Here is an 18,786-nt window from a genome sequence, read left to right as displayed (position 1 = left end):
TGAAAAACCAAACTGTTATGCTTTACATATATAAACACCAATTCTATTTGTTTTCATCAATTTTTTCAGATATAACAGCACTATGTTCACTTAGCAAGCATCTAAATTAGTTAAGAAACCAGAGCCCCAATTTCTTTCTCTTTTCCTCAGTAAACCAAAAACAGTAATAAATTAAAAACTAAACAAAAAATAAAGAAAACTGAAGATTTCTGTAAAAGACTAAACGCCTTAGTCTCTAGTCTCTAGTGCTATCAACTACTCTACTTTCCACCTACGACTGAGTGACTTAACTTCCACTACAAAGTACTGATCTCTGACCCAAGATTACTCAAAAGAAAAAAAAAAACATAGATCCAATTAATCAAAAGACACTGATGGTTTTGTCCAAAAATTGATCCGCGAATTCCTGACAAACCTTGCATCGCTTAGATGTTAAGTCTCCTTCTTTGGCTTTAACGGCCTTCATCTCATTTGCTTTCTTTTCAAGCTCCTTTCTCAAGACTTCCTCTTCGGCCTTTAGAATTGTCATCCTCTGTTTCAAGCTATTGCGGTCATTGTATGCTTTGAGACCAAAGTAACCATAAGCAATCTTCTCCAAATGTTTCATAGCAAATTCCACATCACATGCACTGCGGTCAGCATCCGTGATTGCGTCTCTCCACTTCAACATAACTTCTTCTGTAACTTGTTCAAGCGACAGATCACCCATCTCTTTGATTGCAGCACAAAACAAAACATAAATATCTTCAATAATTCTAGTGCTGAATTTGCATTTTTTCGTAATATCACCATAGGCCTTGATGATATCCTCAGCAGTCGAGACCAGAGACGGTGGGAGACAATACTGGCCAACTTTTTTGGGCTCTCCATCTAAATCTTTAAAGCTGGAGCGGTCCACGTTGCACACAACGCTGTCATCATCAAGCTTCGCCATGAATTTAGTCACAAGCACATCAGAATACTGCATGTCATGCATTGTATTTGTCCCCCTCACAGCGGCAGGGGACATTAGGCTGATTCCATCAGCTGACACCTGAAACAATCAATATAAGTTGGAGAAATATATTAGTTGAACATACTGAACTGAACCTCACTCAACAAACGAATTAAGGGGTGCGATTAAACGCAATAACCATACCGCGTCAGAGCGGCCATTCAAGTCCAATGACTGCGCTCCAAGCTCCTCCTGCAAAGTAAATTATAGAATTAGAGTTAACTGTGCCCATTGTCTCTAAAATTTGAGACAGCATACCAATGTCATCTGTTGTCTTTATACCTATCACGGAAGGATTGGAGTATGTTATCTGTTCACCTATACAATGATAGACATAGACATACCTGGAGACTACCAGGAGATTCCGGAAAAAACTGCAGTTCCTTTTGTTTGTCGTGCTGCGATTCTATTTCCTTAAGCCTATATATTTCGGCTTCCATTTCGTCAACTCCTCCAAACTCAGACATTATTTGCCCCAATTTATGTAACTCGGCCTCCATCCAATGGAATTTATCCAACTTGAACTCCAATTCCTCAGTTCCACCAAACTTAGACTTCAGTTGCTCGAATCCATCCAAATCAGCCTCCTTTTGCAGTTGTCTGTAGCAATGGTCCAACTCCAGTTGCTGCAACATATCAAAAGCAGCAAAAAAGTAAATCACATGTTCCGAGACAAAAAGACTTAAATTGTTGAGAAATCTTTATGTGCCAGGCTCGAATGTACATATATATATACACCATCTTTCACCAGATCAAACCGAAAAAAATAAAATGAAAGATAAAGGGCAAGAGAGATACACCTGGAGACTACCAGGAGATGCCTGATAGGAGTCCAGTTCCTTTTGGTTCACCATTTGCTTATGTCTTTCAAGCTGCAACTCCATATTCTGAAGCCTACCTATTTCGAGCTCAATTTCATCAATTCCGCCGAACAACATCTTTATGTGCTCCAACCTCTGTGACTCGGCCTCGATGTTCTTGAATTTATCCAACATGGATTCGATGTCCTCAATTTCTCCGTACTTGGATTTCAGTAGTTGCAGTCTATGGCATTCGGCCTCCATTTCCTTGTCAGACAAATCGTACATCTTGAGATCAGTTAAACTAACGAGTTTAAAGCAACTGATTAAACTGCTGTGATATATAGTAACTAGGGAAAATTACAGCGCCTTAAATACCTTGAATTTATCTGACAAGGACTTCATTTCCTCAATTCCGCATACTTGGACTTCATTTGCCCTCATCGATGGAACTCGATCGGGAATTTCAATTCCTTGCTGGAACATATCGTATTCTACCTCTTTCTCTTGGAGTTTATGTATGTCAGAGTTCATGCCATTAATCTGTGACTCCAATTCATCAATCCCACCAAAACTGGACGCTATAGTCATAAGTCTGTCGTACACTGGCTTGATTTTCCTCAGCTCCTTTAACTCATTCTTCATTTGCAAAACAGAAAACAAAAAAATTAGTGAAATTCCTGATTCATATTTGGCAATGGGAAATGAATATAGGGATTTCTTTTACCCTAACGTCTGCCCGATACTTTCTATCACTTTCATTTTTTTTCCTTTTTCATTTTCTTGCTCCTCGGTGCGAATTCGTTTCTGTCCATTGCAAGCTTCAGCTGATGCTCCAGCTTGATCAAGTTGGATCTTTGCTATGTCCACTGGTGTTACCCTTGGTTTACGACCCCTCTGTTTTCGTCCATTTGAAGCTTGATCAGATGGTCTTTCTTCGTGATCCAGGTGGCTTCGGTTTGGTTGCAAACACCGTAATCCCACTTCAACGTCTATTTGAGAGTTCGACCGCAGATCGGCAGTTAAATTCTCAGCAAGTGAATTTAACTGCTGATCAGGATAATTGATCTGCTGGGGTACCTCGTTTGGTTTACCTTCTCCTGGTGGCAGCATGTCTGTTACAAATGATATCCATATGGGACTGAAATCTTCAGTCTGTGCCACGGAACTGGTCTCCACTTCAAAGTTTTCCGGAGACTTCAACTGCTGTTCAGCAATTAAATTCTCAAAAATTGAATTCAACGAGTGGTTCATCTCGTTCGGTGACATGACTGGTGAAAATGGTCTCCAACTACAGATCGAATCTTCATTTCGTGCCACAGAACCGGCCTCCACCTCAACGTCTGTCTGACGCTGAGAGTTCAACTGCTGGGTCAATTCGTTTGGCGACATGGCTGGCAAAATTGGTCTCCAACTACAAGTCGAACCTTCATTAAAGTTCTCAGAGCTTGAATTCGACTATCGGGTCAACTCGTTCGGATTTTCATGACTTGGCAACGACATGGCAGCTCAAACTTCAAAGAGATTTCCCAACTCAAGTTTTCGTCTGTTGTAATGGAATCGGCCTCCGTCACCGTTTAAAAGGTTTAGATAGTAAACTGCGTTAGGACCAACCCGAGAAGCGTGGAGTTTTCGGAACTAGCAGGCTCTGCAACTGATATATATTGAAGCTTCAGGTGTTGGAAATTTAGATCATCATCAGTGATAAAAAGCTGTTATAACTTGTATATATAAATCGCAGCTGAGGGAGCGAGGACGGCTTGGTATTTCTGGGTTCTTCTGCACTGCCTTTATAACGAAGGAAAAGAATAAAACCGCGTATGGACCGGGTAGTAATAATACACTAAGCAAATTAAAGGTGCAATTTTTTTACGGGACAGTTTAAAAAATAATCCTAAAAGATAAGATGTTTGCTGATCACGTTGTAAACTGTCCCAGGCTTCCTTAGCTTTTGTCCAGATAAGTTGTTTGGCGTTGCAAGGCCAAGAAAATTTTCCATCAAAAATAGATAAATTACGCTAATACCAAAAGTACCATGAATGAATATGGTCCCCCATGGAATACCTTCCAAGAACACCGTACTCTGCATATTGTTTAATATCCAGACTTGTAGACCTTGCATAAAAAAACCTCTGTTACCAAGTCGGGAAAAAATGATAGCCACGTCCGTTTAACTCTGCTGCAATCACGTAGTACATGAATTAACTACTCCTCAAAGTACCCACAGCTTAAACATACAGGAGAAGATAATAATCCCCGATTTTGTAACCAAAAAGCAGTTGGTAAGGAATCATGTAATACTCTCCAGACAAACATCCTTACCTTGTTGGATGAGTTTAAAGCCCAAACTTTCTTCTAACATATCATTAGTTGTGTAGGATCAGATATTTGCATCTCATATGCAGACTTAACTGTGAACATACCTTTGCTAGAGTGCAACCAGTAGGAGTCATCCATTTCCTCACCTGATGGGTCTATCATCACTGCAGAGATCATGAGAATTAAATTTTGAGGGAGCAATTGCTTGATTGATTCCAAGTTCCATCTCTCGTATTCATCACAAAAACTCGCCACTGGAAGTTCAGCTTCAACCATGGTTAGCGTGTTACACATCATGTAAAAAATCTGTGACAAGTCATGATTAGCGTGTCACACACTATGTACAAAAATATGTGATAAGCCATGATTAGCTTGTTACACACCATGTACAAAAATATGTGACAAGCCATATACAAAAACCTGTGACAAGTTATGATTAGCTTGTTACACCCCATGTACAAAAACTTGTGAAAAGTCATGGTTAGGTTGTTATACGTCATGTTAAAAAAAATACTGTTATTACATGTCATTGTTAAAAAGGTTGTTACACGCCATGTTGAAAAAAAAATATTGTTGTTACATGCCATGTTGAAAAAATATTATTGTTACACGGTATATTCAAAAACATCTTGTTACATTTTAATGCCTAAAATGTTGTTGTTACTTACGAACCAAAACTTCAAATCCTCTTAACTTTTTTCTTTTTTTTATTTTTTTGACAATTTGGCACAGATTAAAGTGTTTCTAACATGTTTTCATAAATTAAAATACAAATATTTTTTTATCTAAAACACCTACTTTGACTAAAAATAAAAAAAAAATCTTTGAAAACCTAAATTTATAAATTTCAAAATTTTAAGTTTATTGATATTTAGGTCCCGAATTAATTCAATTACAAGCTATTTCATACATTTGTGATTATTTCTACTGTTTTAATTTTATCCAAAATACCTAAAATTCAAATTTTCTAAACAACCACTCACTCAAGCACGTCAAAATCATTGCTTGGTGTCTTAAAAGCGTAAGAAAGAGAAATCTGAAAATGCGAGAGAAAGAAATCAGAAGCATAGCAGACGAATGCCGAACAAAGAAATCGATAAAATTTGAGAGACTGAGATGGTGAGAGAGAAATCAAAAGCACAAATTGAGAGAAATGGGAAGAAATTGTGATGAATGGTTTAATTTATTTGAAATAGTTTAAAGGGTATTTTCGTCAAGTCATGACTAAATATGGTTAAAAACAGTTAAATTTATTTTGATGGTTATTTTTAAAATGTGTTTATCAAGAAAGGTCATTTCTCACAATTTTTTTTTTAATTCACCGACGACTGTAATGAATGATACATAAATTGTTTGATTTGTTTAAATAAAAGTAACTCAGTTTATAATTGGGACAAGGTAAGAGGAATACTTTTAGAAGTCTGTAATTTTATAATATGGTATCATCTATACACAAAATTTATTGATTTAATTTTGATTAATTAAATACATAAAAATGATTATATTTATTATTATTATTATTAAATTTGAATTAGGTTATTTTTTAACAAATATCCATATTATTTTAAACTAAATAAACATTTTAATAGAATATTATTAAAATATTGTAGTTAGGTACGAGAGAGATATGTATATTATATTTATGATCCTGTTCAGGTACAAATACTTTTAATATTAGTAATACTATGCATATTCTCATTGTTACACAAAAGAAAACAAAATTGGTAAGCCTTGATAGAAAAGACAAAAAAAAAAAAAAAAGAAAAGAAAGGAAAGGAACTTTTATATTATATATATATATATAAAATGCATGTACGTGTGTTAAAATCTTTACATAATTTCAATGATTTTTTACTCCAAAGCAGTATCTGTAGATTTAAAAAAAAAATTATACTTGTAATACATAATGCATATTTTGCTGTAAAAAAATCTAAATACTCTGATACATATATTGTATTATGAAATCATTCATATTTGTACAGATTGTGTAACATATCCTAAACTAAAAAATAAATCTTTAGTTATGGGCTTCATAGATTTCCGTCATATATAAAGTACTTAATGTAATCATGAACTTATCAGTACTGAAAAAACGATTTAGCATGTAATTTTGTGATTGCAGTGAATTGGGGAACAAATGAAGCTTGGCCTGATCAAGTATTACATTCAGATTTTGGTGTAAAAAATATTAAAAAGTGCATAAATGAATGTAAGTCATGTACTTTACGATTGCTATTCTAGTAGATCTTTTACATCAAAAATTTATGAAATTGATTACTGATCACTGTATATCACTGCAATGAATTAACGTTGAAAACCGATGCTCTGTGATCCCATTACTTTAACATGATAATGTTAAAATAAGTTGAACAATCTTTAAGGTGGAAAATGTGTACTTTTTTACCCCATTTAAATGATGTATAGGTAACATGAGGAACCCGTAGATGAGGGGATAAATTAAAATTATAATGTTAAAATAAATCCTTAAATTATTCAAAAATATTTAAATAAATTTTAATTATTTTTTTACATTCAATCAAGTTTTTATATTTTTTATTTTAGATTAATTAAGCCATTATTACTAATAATTGATTAATTGCTATTAATAAAAATATTACTTGTATTTTTATATTCACATGACATTGATGTGATATTGATATAGAGAGTGAAAAATATTACATAATAATGTTATCATACTAAATTATCATGTCATATCATAATCAATTATAAGATATCAATATGCCACATCATAATCAATTATGATATTTTAACATGCTAGTCAACGTCACGCTACATAAAATAATAAATAACATTTTGACTAAATCAGTCAATTATTAGTGATAAAAGCTTATTTGATTCAAAATAAAAAAATATAAAAATTTATTTAATTTAAAATAAAAGTATAAAAATTTAATTAAACACAATAAAAATATAATGACTTATTCAAAATTTTTTAAAATAATTTAAAATTTTTTTTGTACGTTATACTTAAATTAGAGCAAGGAAATAGTTTTTCTGGTTCCAAAAGCTAAGGGGAGAAGTTGACTTTCGCGGGGAGAGGGGAACAATAATTGTACGCGAGCCGCTTAAAGTCCAATGTCACTTTTCTTGTTTTCATATTTAAAGTCTACCGACCACAATAAGCATCTTATAATCATTTTACTTACACAATGAAATAAAATTAAGATATTTCATACTTAAATTCTAATAATTAAACCACTGCTTATCATAGATTCGAATGATGATATTAAAGCACTCATTACTCAAACTTCTTTTTAGCCCAAATCAAGCTTATTGGCTATTGTTTAATGTTTAGCCTATCCTCAAAAAAAAAAATCAATTAGACCAAAATGTAGTTTCATCAATTTTTTTTACGCATTCTATTGCTGCTATTTCCTAACTAAATGCTGTTCATTTATTGAGGTTAGACTAATATTTAGTTTCTACCTATTTTTTATTTATGTGAAAGAAATTAAAACTACACAATTTTTTGAACTTGTGCTTAAAAAAATCGCGAGTAAGAGAAAACCATGATTATATTTTTTTTGTTTTTATATTCTCGCGCAAAGTTTTTGTGGTAGTTTGTTACGCGCGGCTAGCCACTATTTATTACATAAGTGGGGCTTCCTCCTTTCGTCACGGAAAAGCTATAGAGAAAACATATTGAAGAAAAAAAATGAGAGGTTGAAAGAGGTCCGTGTGCAACGCATGGACCATAATTCAATTATTATAATACTAGTGTTAGGTTTTTTTTTTTTTTTTTGATTGTCTGAAAAAGAAGACGTGCCTTACAACTACTAGATGGATGCTTACTTTTCCTAGTCAACTTTAAAATTTTAATTCAATAATGATTATTAATAAAATAGTAATACACTTTGAAACTTGTAGATATGTTTATAAGATAAAGAAAGTAAGTAAACTAAATAAATTGTATATATATTTAAAATAATTCAAAAAGGGTTTAGCAAAGCTTTGAAGCATAATGAGGATGGTATTTCAAACTAATTCAGATAAGAATAGCTTGATGTCCTTAATTACAAAAGAAGAGTTTATATTAGGGGATAACTTTAATTGGATATATTATTGAGTATTGATTATTGAGCAAAACTAATTCTTTAAATAATACTCCTCCAAATAAAAGTCAGAAAACCTTGTTGGCCCGTAACAAGCTCGCTGCGACAAGATTAGGCTAATAGCACCAGCCGGAGCACCAACAGGCCAGTTAGGTCGCATGCAACACAAGAGGAAGTGCTGCGGCCTAATATGGCTACTGCAGTAGCCCAAAAATGACTGACAGCCCTTAAGCCTGTTCCAGGCAGCTGGATCTGGCTATTAAGGAACAAATGAGTGTGCAAATTAGTGGGAGGAGGAAAAATCAAGATTGACAAACATACACAGGAATCATTTAAATCCTGTGATCTTGGAGAGCAAAATCATATAAAAGTGAAATCCATGTGACCATTCAAGAAGAATTTTAATGAAAACCATCTAAGCAGTACACCAAATCTAAAGCTTTTTTATATCTAAGATGCAGTTGCAATGACATTATGTCATCCACACCACAGTAGCGAAAGCAAGAAACAAGCCTAACATGGAATTCTCCCACAGTAGAGAATTAGACTACAAACCCAGAATTCCAAAACACCCAAACTGTTTATGCCATGCATAAACACTAATAAGTTTTTTTTTTTTTCTTTTTCATCCATTTTCTGGATACTGATTAATGAACACTAATATTAATTACTTAGCAAGCATGGCTTGCTGGGCCTGATTCTCCTGTTGCTGCTGATAGTTGAGAGGCCTCCTGAAGAGCATGATGTGTGGTTCAGGGCGATGAATGGCATAATGGACCCAACCGCGACTCTGTTGTACTCCAATTGCACGCCACTCATTCTACAAAAACATTATCAACATGAACCAACTCACAAACTAATCAAAGCCCTAGAAATCCTGAAAACTAATGGATATAACATCAGCAGTATTGGTGGCCAAAAAAAATATACATCATCAGTATTGTTAGTCCCATCACAAAGTAACAAGACATGAGCCATAAGATATATATCTAACATTTTGCAAAATAGAACAGAACATATGACACTGAAAATCATAGTTCCTTCACCCAATCCATATTTCAAAACTAAGTGATGCAAATGTACCATGTCTCATACTATAAGAATCATAAACCAAGATATTTGAGTTCTACATATGAGCAAGTATAGGAACAAATAATCATGCTTCCTGGAAAACAACACAAGGGCACTTGTCATAATGAGTGAGCTTAATCAGCTACCTCGATAAGATGGAAAATTGGCACAAAACTTTAAATGCAAGGCCCAAATGCCGTAGCAAGTAAGTTGCAATATCAAAAGCCAGTTATTTCAATCTCATCATTCATGCACGATCAAACTCAAAACTCAAAATTATGGTTATTAATTAGTTTCCTCACTAGACTATCAACTAAGCAAACTATTCTAATAAAACATTATGGAAATAAACAAACACAAGAATCAATTTTAAAGAATGAACAAAAATACAATTAAAAAGAAAAAGGAGATATTTCTGTAAAACCCTAAGAAACAAACATACCTCAGAGAGGAGGCGATTCTTGGGGAGAAGTTTGGCCACTTCAGGAGGAAGAACAACATGCCTGTACGGACACCACCACAAACGAAACTTGAATAAATATAAAACCCAAAAAAAAAAAAAAAACCTTCAAAACCTAATGTTTTAAAAGAATCAAACAGATTGAAGAGATCAAAACCATTGAATATCAAATGAAATTAAGTTTTTACCTGTACTCGTAAGTATCATCGAAATATTTCTCAGAGTACTGGATCTGACCCATTTCTTGATTTTGTTAAAAAAAAAAAAACCTCACTTAATTTTCTTTCTGTATTTAAGCACCGAAGTTCGATTCAAGATTCGATCTGAAAAACCGAAGCAATTGAAGCAAAAAGAAAATCAGCAAAGATTAATGGATTATACAATCTTTATTAAAAAAAGATTTGAAGATGATTCCTAAGAAAGAGAAAGCAGTGGAGCGTACCTTGAAGAGCGCGAGAGAGAGTGAAATGAGAAGAGGGAGAGACAGAGAATGAGTGGAATGGAATTATAGACGAGGGCAAAAGCCGTAATAAGGAAACATACTTGCTGTGGGTGGGGGCAAAAGATAACTACATTTCCTAATATGGGTTATTTTTAAATACTAAAGAAATTTGCTTAAGAAATTTGAATTTCAAAATTTAAATTTCTCCCGCTTTTGGATCGAATCATTCGTCAAAAGGAATAAACAATAAATCATGTCTCTCTCTTTTTCCTGCTTTCTCCAACGGTTCCTTCCTCCACAACTGGATCGGACGATGTAAATCATGCCATGTTGAAGCTATGCAAAATCTATTAAACTCAAATAATCGCAGTTGTATATATAGACGTTTGGTTTAAATCGAAAAAGAAAAAATAAATGAAGAGATAAATTTGGTATAAACAAATTCCAACAAAATAACAAATAAAGACTCCAAATTCCGATGAAATTTCATCAATTAATGTGCAAAGAACAAAACTGCACATCAAGTCCCGAAAGCCTAGATCAAAATTTTTCCAACTTGCTCCGAATTAGCTTTCCCCTAAAATTTTTGGTATATTTTGCATTTTCTGTGCTACGAACCGAAAAAGAAAAGATGAGGTAGCACCTAAAGGACTTCTATTTCCTGTACAAGAAAAAGAGAAAAGCAACCCTGTACATTTATGAGGAAAAGTCTCTTCAAAAACTAGCTTCTCCATGCTCAAAATTTCACATGCCGACCCCCCCAACGTCAGTCATTCATCCTCTGCTTTACGAATCAATCGAATTTCCGGGACTGGCTTCTGCAGTATTGATGTACCCTGGAAGATCATCATTTGGTAGTCTCTTTTATATTTGTTCAGCTGCAGTATAGAAGAAATGTTACATTCATTGATATATCGATGACTGTTTTAACTCAAGAAAAAGCGGGCCGGAAATAGTCATACCTCCTCCTGGGGTATCTTGCTGAATCCGAATTTCTTTGTCCAAATAGATTCTGCTTCATCAGCTGCCGGAAGCACAAGGTTTTTCACTTTTAGGAAGCCAAGCAGCTTCTCAATGCAAGAAAACAGGCATTGGAAATAACCCTGCAAAATCCATGTTCTTTTAGTTTGAATGCATCTCAGCTTATCAAAAAAAAAAAAAAAAGAGATTGGGTGGGGGAAAGGGTTATTGCCATCAAACTGTGATGGTTACCTGTCCTTGGCATTCAGTACTTGTTGCAACTAAGGGAATTTCAGCCACTTCCTGCCCGAAAATCCTAAAAATACCAGCTGACACGACCACTTGACTGCACCAGGAAAAATAAATCATGGTGTTCAGATACCCCTATTCTAGAAGACAAAACTGGGAGGAAGCTTAACAAAACAAAAAATGAGTCTCACTTGACAGTTAATATGGCACAGTACATGCCACCGAAATCTTGGCCCTTCACAGTTCTCCTGCAAACCAAAGAATGCTATCATTCACAAAGCAAACTTCAAGAAAGCACCACAAAATGGAAAGCATCAAGACTGAGAAGCAATAAAATACAAAGAGCAGACGATTATCGCTTACCCATAAACCATTGATGGAATTAGATCACCTTTGGTAGATCCAGAGTCACTTATAGGATCAAAGCAGTCCTAATGCACCAAAGTAACATCATAATTCAATTAGTACTTAACTGGATAGCTTCCTATTGACATCAAAGACAGAATCAACACAGACTACGAGAAGATGGCTCGTGTTAGATGCACTACAGTAGCTACAAAACTTAAAGCTTATACAAAAGCCATACAGGCTAAACAAGATGTCCAGGCCCTAGAGGCCCAAAAAGACTGTTTACTTTCTAGCTAACCTTGCTGTTAGATCAAATGGATGATCAGCAATAATTTTCTTAAAGTACAAACAGAGCATTACTTACATGGAAGATCGCAACAGCCCTGGAAAGCAATACTCTAGTGTCATTAAAAGATGTCATTTTCCCACTGAGAACCCTCCATCTTATATCAAGATTGGCGTTGCTCTCCAAACTCAGTTCTTTATGCTTCTTCTTTACAACAAGCAGAGATGATTCAGGAAGCTTTTCTTCCCCACGAACTATCAATTTCTGTAAAGCAGAATGAATTTTATTGCAATCTGTGCAACAAAACCACTTTCCTTTTGGCAACTCCTGTTGAAAACATGGTATCAATACTAATTTATTAATAGAACAAATTGGGAAAAGCTATGCATTATTTAACCAAAAAAAATTGGTACCTTAAGGTCATCCATATCGTGATCCCTAAGACAGCCCACATGATACTCTCTCTCACACTGATAAGGAAAAAATGGAGAACAAAGATCATTACATGTCAATCACAAAGTTAGCATATCAAGTACCTAGAAGCTTGAATTTACAACTGCAAGCACAAACAGAACCAAGAGGATACCTGATCACAAAGTATAACAGTGCGAGGACCAAATCCTGACTTGCTAAAAGATTGGCCTCTGCAAATATCAATAACATGTCAATACAGAAAAAAGAAAATAAAGTTCAAATGATCACAGAAAGAGAGACATAAATTAAAACACCAACAGAATGGGACCAAAAAATTAAGCCTCCACATGAGTGCTGCACCAGATCACGTTGCGATAAAAAATTAGTCAATTTGCAAATAAATACAAGTTTTGGGATCAGATTGGTAAGTGGTTTCTCAGCAATGCAGACTGTAAATTAATCAAGATTTAACATTCTAAAAGATTTCAAGTCCAGATTGTAATGTTAGATTTAACAAATGTTTGCAATTTTTATCTAAGTATTGCAAATATTTTGTTAGACATAATCTTTGAAGGGCGTGGGGGAGGGGGTGTTTTGAAGAATAAATGATTCACAACAACAAAGAAATAATCCAAATAGTGAATGCATCTGACCTGCAAAGCACACACACACTGAGAACTTCAGTCTCTGGAGTTTTGATAATTCGAATGCATCTCTTCGTTATCTGTTCTATTGGATCAATTCCAGCAACTCTTCCTGCAGCTAGAGCATTGACATTACGTTCCACAAACTTTTCCTTTTGGAAGTTATTCTGGCAATATCTACAGTGCCAAGTACCAGTTGGAATGTTTGGCAGAGAAACACAATCTGTAATCAGCCAGAAATAGATCATGAGTCCAACAGGAATCTACACTAATAACAAAAAAGTATTGACTGAAGTAACTCAGATATTACACATTCTGTTTGAACATAAGTGACTCAGATATTCTCAATAATTTTAAATTCAAAATATGTATTGACCAGTGTTGTAAAAGGTCAAACCTCAGTCTAAACAACCCAAGGCATAAGGTTCACTCTAGGCAACCCCAAGAGAAACACAAAAATACACCATAACTGAGTAAGAACATAAGTCTTTAGAATGGGAACAAAATAGTAAAAAACTCTCACATCTCACTACGAAGTTGAGTTACAAGTGAAAGTGATAGGTGGGTGGGAAAAGGAGGACAAAACACGGTCCTCGCATGCAGGTTTGCACATGTTTTCAAGAGCAAGTTGCTTACAGAAATTACAAGTCCCTACAACACTTGACATCCATAAATAGTTAATTTCACTTTTGAAACATCATTGACCACATGGGTGCTTGAGTAATTGTAACATGTCATCAGAACACAATTTTGCCTCCACTAAGGCCATTCTGTTAAGAAATGCATTACAGCCAACTAAGAGCAAAAGTCATAGTCCTCAACTCCAACACAAAAAAATTAGACAATAGTTATTATTGACAAAAAAGAAGACAAAGATTAGAACATGAACACAAGAAAGAAGACAAAGATTAGACAAAAAAGAACAATTGCAGGCACTGAGATAAATTGTTCATGAAGGTTGGAAGTTGATGAGGGTAATAATCAGATAAGTTCAGAATTTAGAATATGGTTTGACATTCCCCAATAATCCAAGACGTCATGAAGTTTCGAAGTTGATAACCTCAAGGTATCATTTATTGCATGTACGAGTTACATTCTTTACTGCTGTTGTTATGCATCCAGCACATCAATGGTTAATACAATCAACTGTAGCCTGAAAAGTTGCCAATAATACAGAATATTCAAGGAAAAGTTAAAAACTGACCTTTGTGAAAAGCCCTTGGACATGTATCACAACACAATAGATTCCCTCCATCCAAACAGATGCTGCATAGGTCATCATTCTCATTTGTAGAGAACTTCCGAGTCTTCAACAGGGATATTGACAATTCATGAAGAGATACTCCATTTGATGTGTAAATGTGTTGAAAACTGTAAACAAAGTAAGATATGTCAAAAACACATTTATGTATATAGATATATGCACTAAATGCACAAAGCCACTTTTATTAATTGCCAATGTTCCATGCCTAAAATTTGGTGCCCTGGCTTATTCAAAAATTGCCATTGTTTCACCACATCAGAACCTACATGAGCTGTGGCTCACTATTGCAAGATATCAATCACAAGATCGAAATTGACTAAACAACAAAGCTTGACAACCTAAGATTGAACAGAGACTTACGGCTTGCGACGAGTTGCCCAACCAGCATGAGCTTCAAACTGTGAGGGGCTGATCTGCTCATTTAACACAAAGAAAATCAAATATCAGAGAGAACTTAGGAAACAACAATTTCATTGGTGGGAAAAACAAAAAAGGCACCTCTGAATTGCAGCAGGTGCAAAGTATTCCAAATCCCCTTTTATAACCAACAAGCATTTTCTGCAACACATCAAATCACCACTTAGAAAAGACATATCTAGTAAGAATAGACAAAATATATGCTAAAATATATTCACACTAACCTGTCCACGAACAAAATACCCTAGCTCAGTTCCATCTGGCAACCCATTTTCCTCAAATACCAATTTATGCATCCGCAGATCCCTTTGAAAGCAGTACCAAAGAGATTAACACAATAAATAATTTCAATAACAACAATTATGCCAAAAGTATCTACATCAACTATATACAACAGAAAAATGTCAAACAGGTAATCTGAATATCTAAATGCAAAAATAATACTTACTTTCTGGTTACTCTTCCCTGACTCTTAGTTTGTGATGAGCTGCACTTTGAAGCACTGATGGGTGACTTTGCAACCACAGTTGGTTTTGGTGATCTGAAACAAAAAGAAAATAAAATTTTAAAATAAAGGATTATCCTATCTCTGATCCTGCAGAATAGAGAAAAGTATTATCATCTGAGTACAAGCAATTTTGTGACTTTCTGTGTGCATTTGCAACTATAAATTGCTAGCATACAAATTATATAAGCAGCAAACATAGACTCTAATTAACATTTACACAAATTTACTGCTCTTTAGTATTAGAAAACCACATCAAGACTCATAAGTTTGACAAAAATTGAGACCAAACTTTTCCATCTGCTGACGGAAAAATGTGAATGCAACCAAAGGTTAGAACAAAACGGTAGTATGCCACAAAGCCAGCACTAGACAAGGGAGTTTCCAACATAAGAGAACATTTCATTTTCCCCATCTTCCAAACTCAGAAGAGAAAATATATTCCTATTCTTATTACTGATGTAACACAAATAACAAGGCCAGGATCATATAATTCTTGGGTTTACTGCAAGTTCATAATTCTGCAGCCATGATAACACAAACAAATGAAAAAAATAAAATATTATAAAGGCGAACCAAGAGACGCAGGCTAAAAACACCGATCAAACCATACCTATCATTAGCATCAGCCACTCCAGTAGAGCTGTCTTGAGACTCTTTTACATCCACGCATGAATTACATAGAATTACAGCTTTCCTAGAGCCAGTTCCAGTAATGGACTCTACAATAATATAAGGCAACTAACATTAAACTGTCTGGACAAACACCAATGATTAAAAAATATATATGTAATATAAAGGAAATTCAAAATCAACCTCTGCAGTTCAAACAAAAGCTGGATTTCTTCATGGAAGAACCAATCACCATCCGCAGAGCATTCTCCAATGTGGTCAATGAATTCTGTTTGCATGCATTCATTACATCACGCAGCGTATTCCCATTCTCCAGGTGAATATACTCTGCTGGACGTTTGTTTGAGCTACCCGCATGAATCTCATATAAGGTAGGGGCAATAGTCTTCATTCATGATAAAAGATCCGCAAAAGCAACATTAGGATATTTGCAAATTAGCAAAATAAGGCATTATGACAAGACACATTAATAAATAAATAAGCCCTCACATTAACCCCCTTGCAAGCACTACAAAAACACAATATCCCGGAGCCCTTAATTACTCCTCGAAGCCCACTACTCCCTGAACCTCTTGTAACCTGCAATAACAGAAACATTCATCACCAAATTTCAAAACAAAAGCGCAAGACATTCAAATATTTCACTATAAAATTTTTCCAGAACCATACCTTTGAGCTTCGTGCGTACCTCACATTTATTCCCTCAAGCATACCTGAATCGAAAAGATCCTTTAACTTAGTCGGGAAATTTCTCACAAACTTGGTAGACACATTCATTTCCTGCTTCATTGGACTACCCACAATTTTAGCTCTATTATCATCACCAGCTCTTTTCCCATCACTCACTTTCACAATAACAGCATCTCTCACAGCAGTTTTCTTCACCGTCTCCACCTTTGGTTTCAACAAGGATCGAGTAAACCTCCGTAGAGGCTTCTCTTCGTTCACCACCTCCTCTAACTTACTATCACCCTCGCAACTAACCAAAACTGGCATTCCCATATCCACTTCGCAGGGCTCACTTTGTATTACCAAATCCTCCTTTCTCTTTCCTTCTTCTACATTCTTCGTTGCATTTTCCACTTCACTTTCCTTCTCTCTAATGTCGACATCCATTTTCGATTCCTTTTCTTCTTCCTCTTTTACTTCTTCCTTTACTTCCTTCTTCTCTTCCTCCTCTTTTTCTTCTTCCTTTTCTTCCTCTTTCTGTTTTTCTTCTTGTGAACCTATTACCGCCTTTTCAGGTTCACTTTTTTCCTTCCCTCCCTTGTCATCCTCATCTTCACACATTGGTTCAACAACCCCATCTTTAACTTCCTCTTCCTTTTCCTCGACCCTTTTCGATTCCTCCTCTTCACAACCATCCACCTCTCTCTTCGGCTCGTCCACATCAACCACATCGCTTTTCGCCTCTTCTTCACTCATCAAATCCACCGATTCCTCCACAACCCTCACAGATTTCTCCAAATCACTCTTCTCTTTCTCAACCTTGACTTCTCTCTTCGATTTCTTGTTGCTCCGGTTACCCGGGCTCCACACCGGTCCATTCTGTGCCTTCCTGGACCGAGTCCGACCCAAAGACCCACAGATCTCTGCTTGAACCTTCAAAGCAAATTCGAATTCACGCTTCAGACCCGTCCTTACCCGAGATAAAACCACGAAATCCTCCGCGTCCGTACCGTTCGCCATTTAATATATAAAAAACGAAAAGGCAAAAACCCCAGATCAAATCAAAAACCCTAGAGGGACTCCGTTTCCAATAACAAATCAAGAGAGATTTCGTAAAACATGCATGGAGATGGATGAACGGATGGAATTTTTGAGGAGTTTTTGATTGTTTGCAAAGAGAAGATAAAAAAAAAAAAAAGGGAAATTAGGGGTTTTTTGTTTTGCGGATTGGTGGAAGGAAGATGATAGGTTTTCTTCTTTCAAAGAGCCCAAAAGAAACAGGGGAGGAGAGAGAAAGATAGAAGAGAGATACGACAGCCTTTGTATTTATTTAATGACGAAACTAGCCCTTACGAATCGACATGGTTTTCGGTTTCTAAAGGTTCACGTATTTTTATAATTTTCATTCCGTCCCCCTTACTTGTAGGTTTTTGCGTTAGTCAACCCTTCCAAATTCTAATCCTCCTTACTTAGTACATTCCCTTTAGGAATATATCCTTGCAAATTGTGTCTTCCATGGACTATCTTTAAAAATTTCAATATTAATTCATTTAATTAATATTAAAAATAAAGTGTAAAATCATATATCAGCTTGATCTAAGATCAAGAGAACATTGTGTATTTTTTATTCAAGCTCCAAAGAAGGAAAAAATGATCTATTCTTGTCCCTATTACTTAGTGATATATCAAATCTATAATTAGTTATTTAATTAATATCATATCTTAAGTTATAGTAACATGACATCATGAGAGGAAAGAGTGAGTATGATTTTCACGTGAAAGAACATCACTCGAGTTAAAATGCAACTTAATAATAAAGCAAATCTTACTTTTCAAAAAAATAAATAAAAGAAACCTTATTAGATGGTGATTTCAAATTAAATCTTTTGAACATATTTATAAATTACAACATTAATCTAGCTCTTACGCACTTCATGTAAAGGTTAACACTCAAAGAATCAAAATGAGGACAAGATTAGTGATAAGTCACTTCTCATTTTGTATCTTAATTTTTAACCTAGAAAAATGTTAAATAAAGTCTATAATGCAAAATTTTGGGGTGGCAATAACAATAAACAAAACATACAAGGATTTCTTAGCAAATCCCAAAAGACCAGCTAGGCTGAATCCAAAAAATTAAATGACAGCAACTCCACCATTGTAGGGGCATTCTCGTCCAATGATGAAATTAGGAGGGTAACCCTATCATAAATCTCTGCTTCCTCGTTTTATTTTCTC

At 35.1% G+C, this 18,786-nt stretch overlaps 2 protein-coding genes and 1 pseudogene across 3 annotated transcripts; all 3 read right to left on the bottom strand.

Moving 5' to 3' along the window:
* LOC18590454 (uncharacterized) lies at positions 1–3,849 on the bottom strand (annotated as a pseudogene). Its single transcript, XR_016028494.1, has 6 exons — positions 2,522–3,849; positions 2,173–2,433; positions 1,795–2,061; positions 1,339–1,620; positions 1,139–1,186; positions 1–1,033 (listed from the first exon to the last, which is right to left on the bottom strand). The product of XR_016028494.1 is annotated as an uncharacterized LOC18590454 (transcript).
* Positions 3,850–8,609: 4,760 nt separating this feature from the next.
* On the bottom strand, positions 8,610–10,040 carry LOC18590453 (cyclin-dependent kinases regulatory subunit 1). The gene is made up of 3 exons (XM_007015987.3): positions 9,906–10,040; positions 9,700–9,760; positions 8,610–9,006 (listed from the first exon to the last, which is right to left on the bottom strand). Exons 1-3 carry the CDS (start codon positions 9,956–9,958, stop codon positions 8,854–8,856), a joined length of 267 nt encoding a protein of 88 aa, XP_007016049.1. The 5' UTR covers positions 9,959–10,040; the 3' UTR covers positions 8,610–8,853.
* Positions 9,996–17,839, bottom strand: LOC18590452 (Acyl-CoA N-acyltransferase with RING/FYVE/PHD-type zinc finger domain-containing protein). Its single transcript, XM_018127663.2, has 19 exons — positions 16,549–17,839; positions 16,369–16,458; positions 16,063–16,264; positions 15,860–15,968; positions 15,190–15,282; positions 14,966–15,047; positions 14,823–14,882; positions 14,685–14,737; positions 14,265–14,431; positions 13,070–13,283; positions 12,589–12,646; positions 12,416–12,472; positions 12,081–12,329; positions 11,732–11,799; positions 11,560–11,616; positions 11,372–11,465; positions 11,122–11,262; positions 10,160–11,037; positions 9,996–10,040 (listed from the first exon to the last, which is right to left on the bottom strand). The coding sequence occupies exons 1-18, from the start codon at positions 17,566–17,568 to the stop codon at positions 10,930–10,932; spliced, it is 2,922 nt and encodes a 973-aa protein (XP_017983152.2). The 5' UTR covers positions 17,569–17,839; the 3' UTR covers positions 9,996–10,040; positions 10,160–10,929.
* Between the last annotated feature and the right edge of the window lie 947 nt (positions 17,840–18,786).

The sequence above is a fragment of the Theobroma cacao genome, chromosome 9 (genome assembly GCF_053813885.1).
Source record: "Theobroma cacao isolate CCN51 chromosome 9, ASM5381388v1, whole genome shotgun sequence".
Taxonomy (NCBI): domain Eukaryota; kingdom Viridiplantae; phylum Streptophyta; class Magnoliopsida; order Malvales; family Malvaceae; genus Theobroma; species Theobroma cacao.
The sequence above is the reverse complement of the archived record's forward strand: the minus strand, read 5'-3'. Positions and strand labels throughout refer to the sequence as shown.

What these genes read in the sequence shown, in the direction of transcription:
- LOC18590453 (XM_007015987.3), bottom strand. Translation starts at nt 9,958, where the DNA reads ATGGGTCAGATCCAGTACTCTGAGAAATATTTCGATGATACTTACGAG. An exon ending in GATGATACTTACGAGTACAG is followed by an intron (nt 9,761 to 9,905) that starts GTAAAAACTTAA and finishes GTGTCCGTACAG; the next exon opens with GCATGTTGTTCTTCCTCCTG. An exon ending in AGAATCGCCTCCTCTCTGAG is followed by an intron (nt 9,007 to 9,699) that starts GTATGTTTGTTT and finishes ATGTTTTTGTAG; the next exon opens with AATGAGTGGCGTGCAATTGG.
- LOC18590452 (XM_018127663.2), bottom strand. Translation starts at nt 17,568, where the DNA reads ATGGCGAACGGTACGGACGCGGAGGATTTCGTGGTTTTATCTCGGGTA. An exon ending in TGGGCAACTCGTCGCAAGCC is followed by an intron (nt 14,432 to 14,684) that starts GTAAGTCTCTGT and finishes CTTTGTTTACAG; the next exon opens with TTTTCAACACATTTACACAT. An exon ending in ATTCCATCAATGGTTTATGG is followed by an intron (nt 11,617 to 11,731) that starts GTAAGCGATAAT and finishes TTTGGTTTGCAG; the next exon opens with GAGAACTGTGAAGGGCCAAG.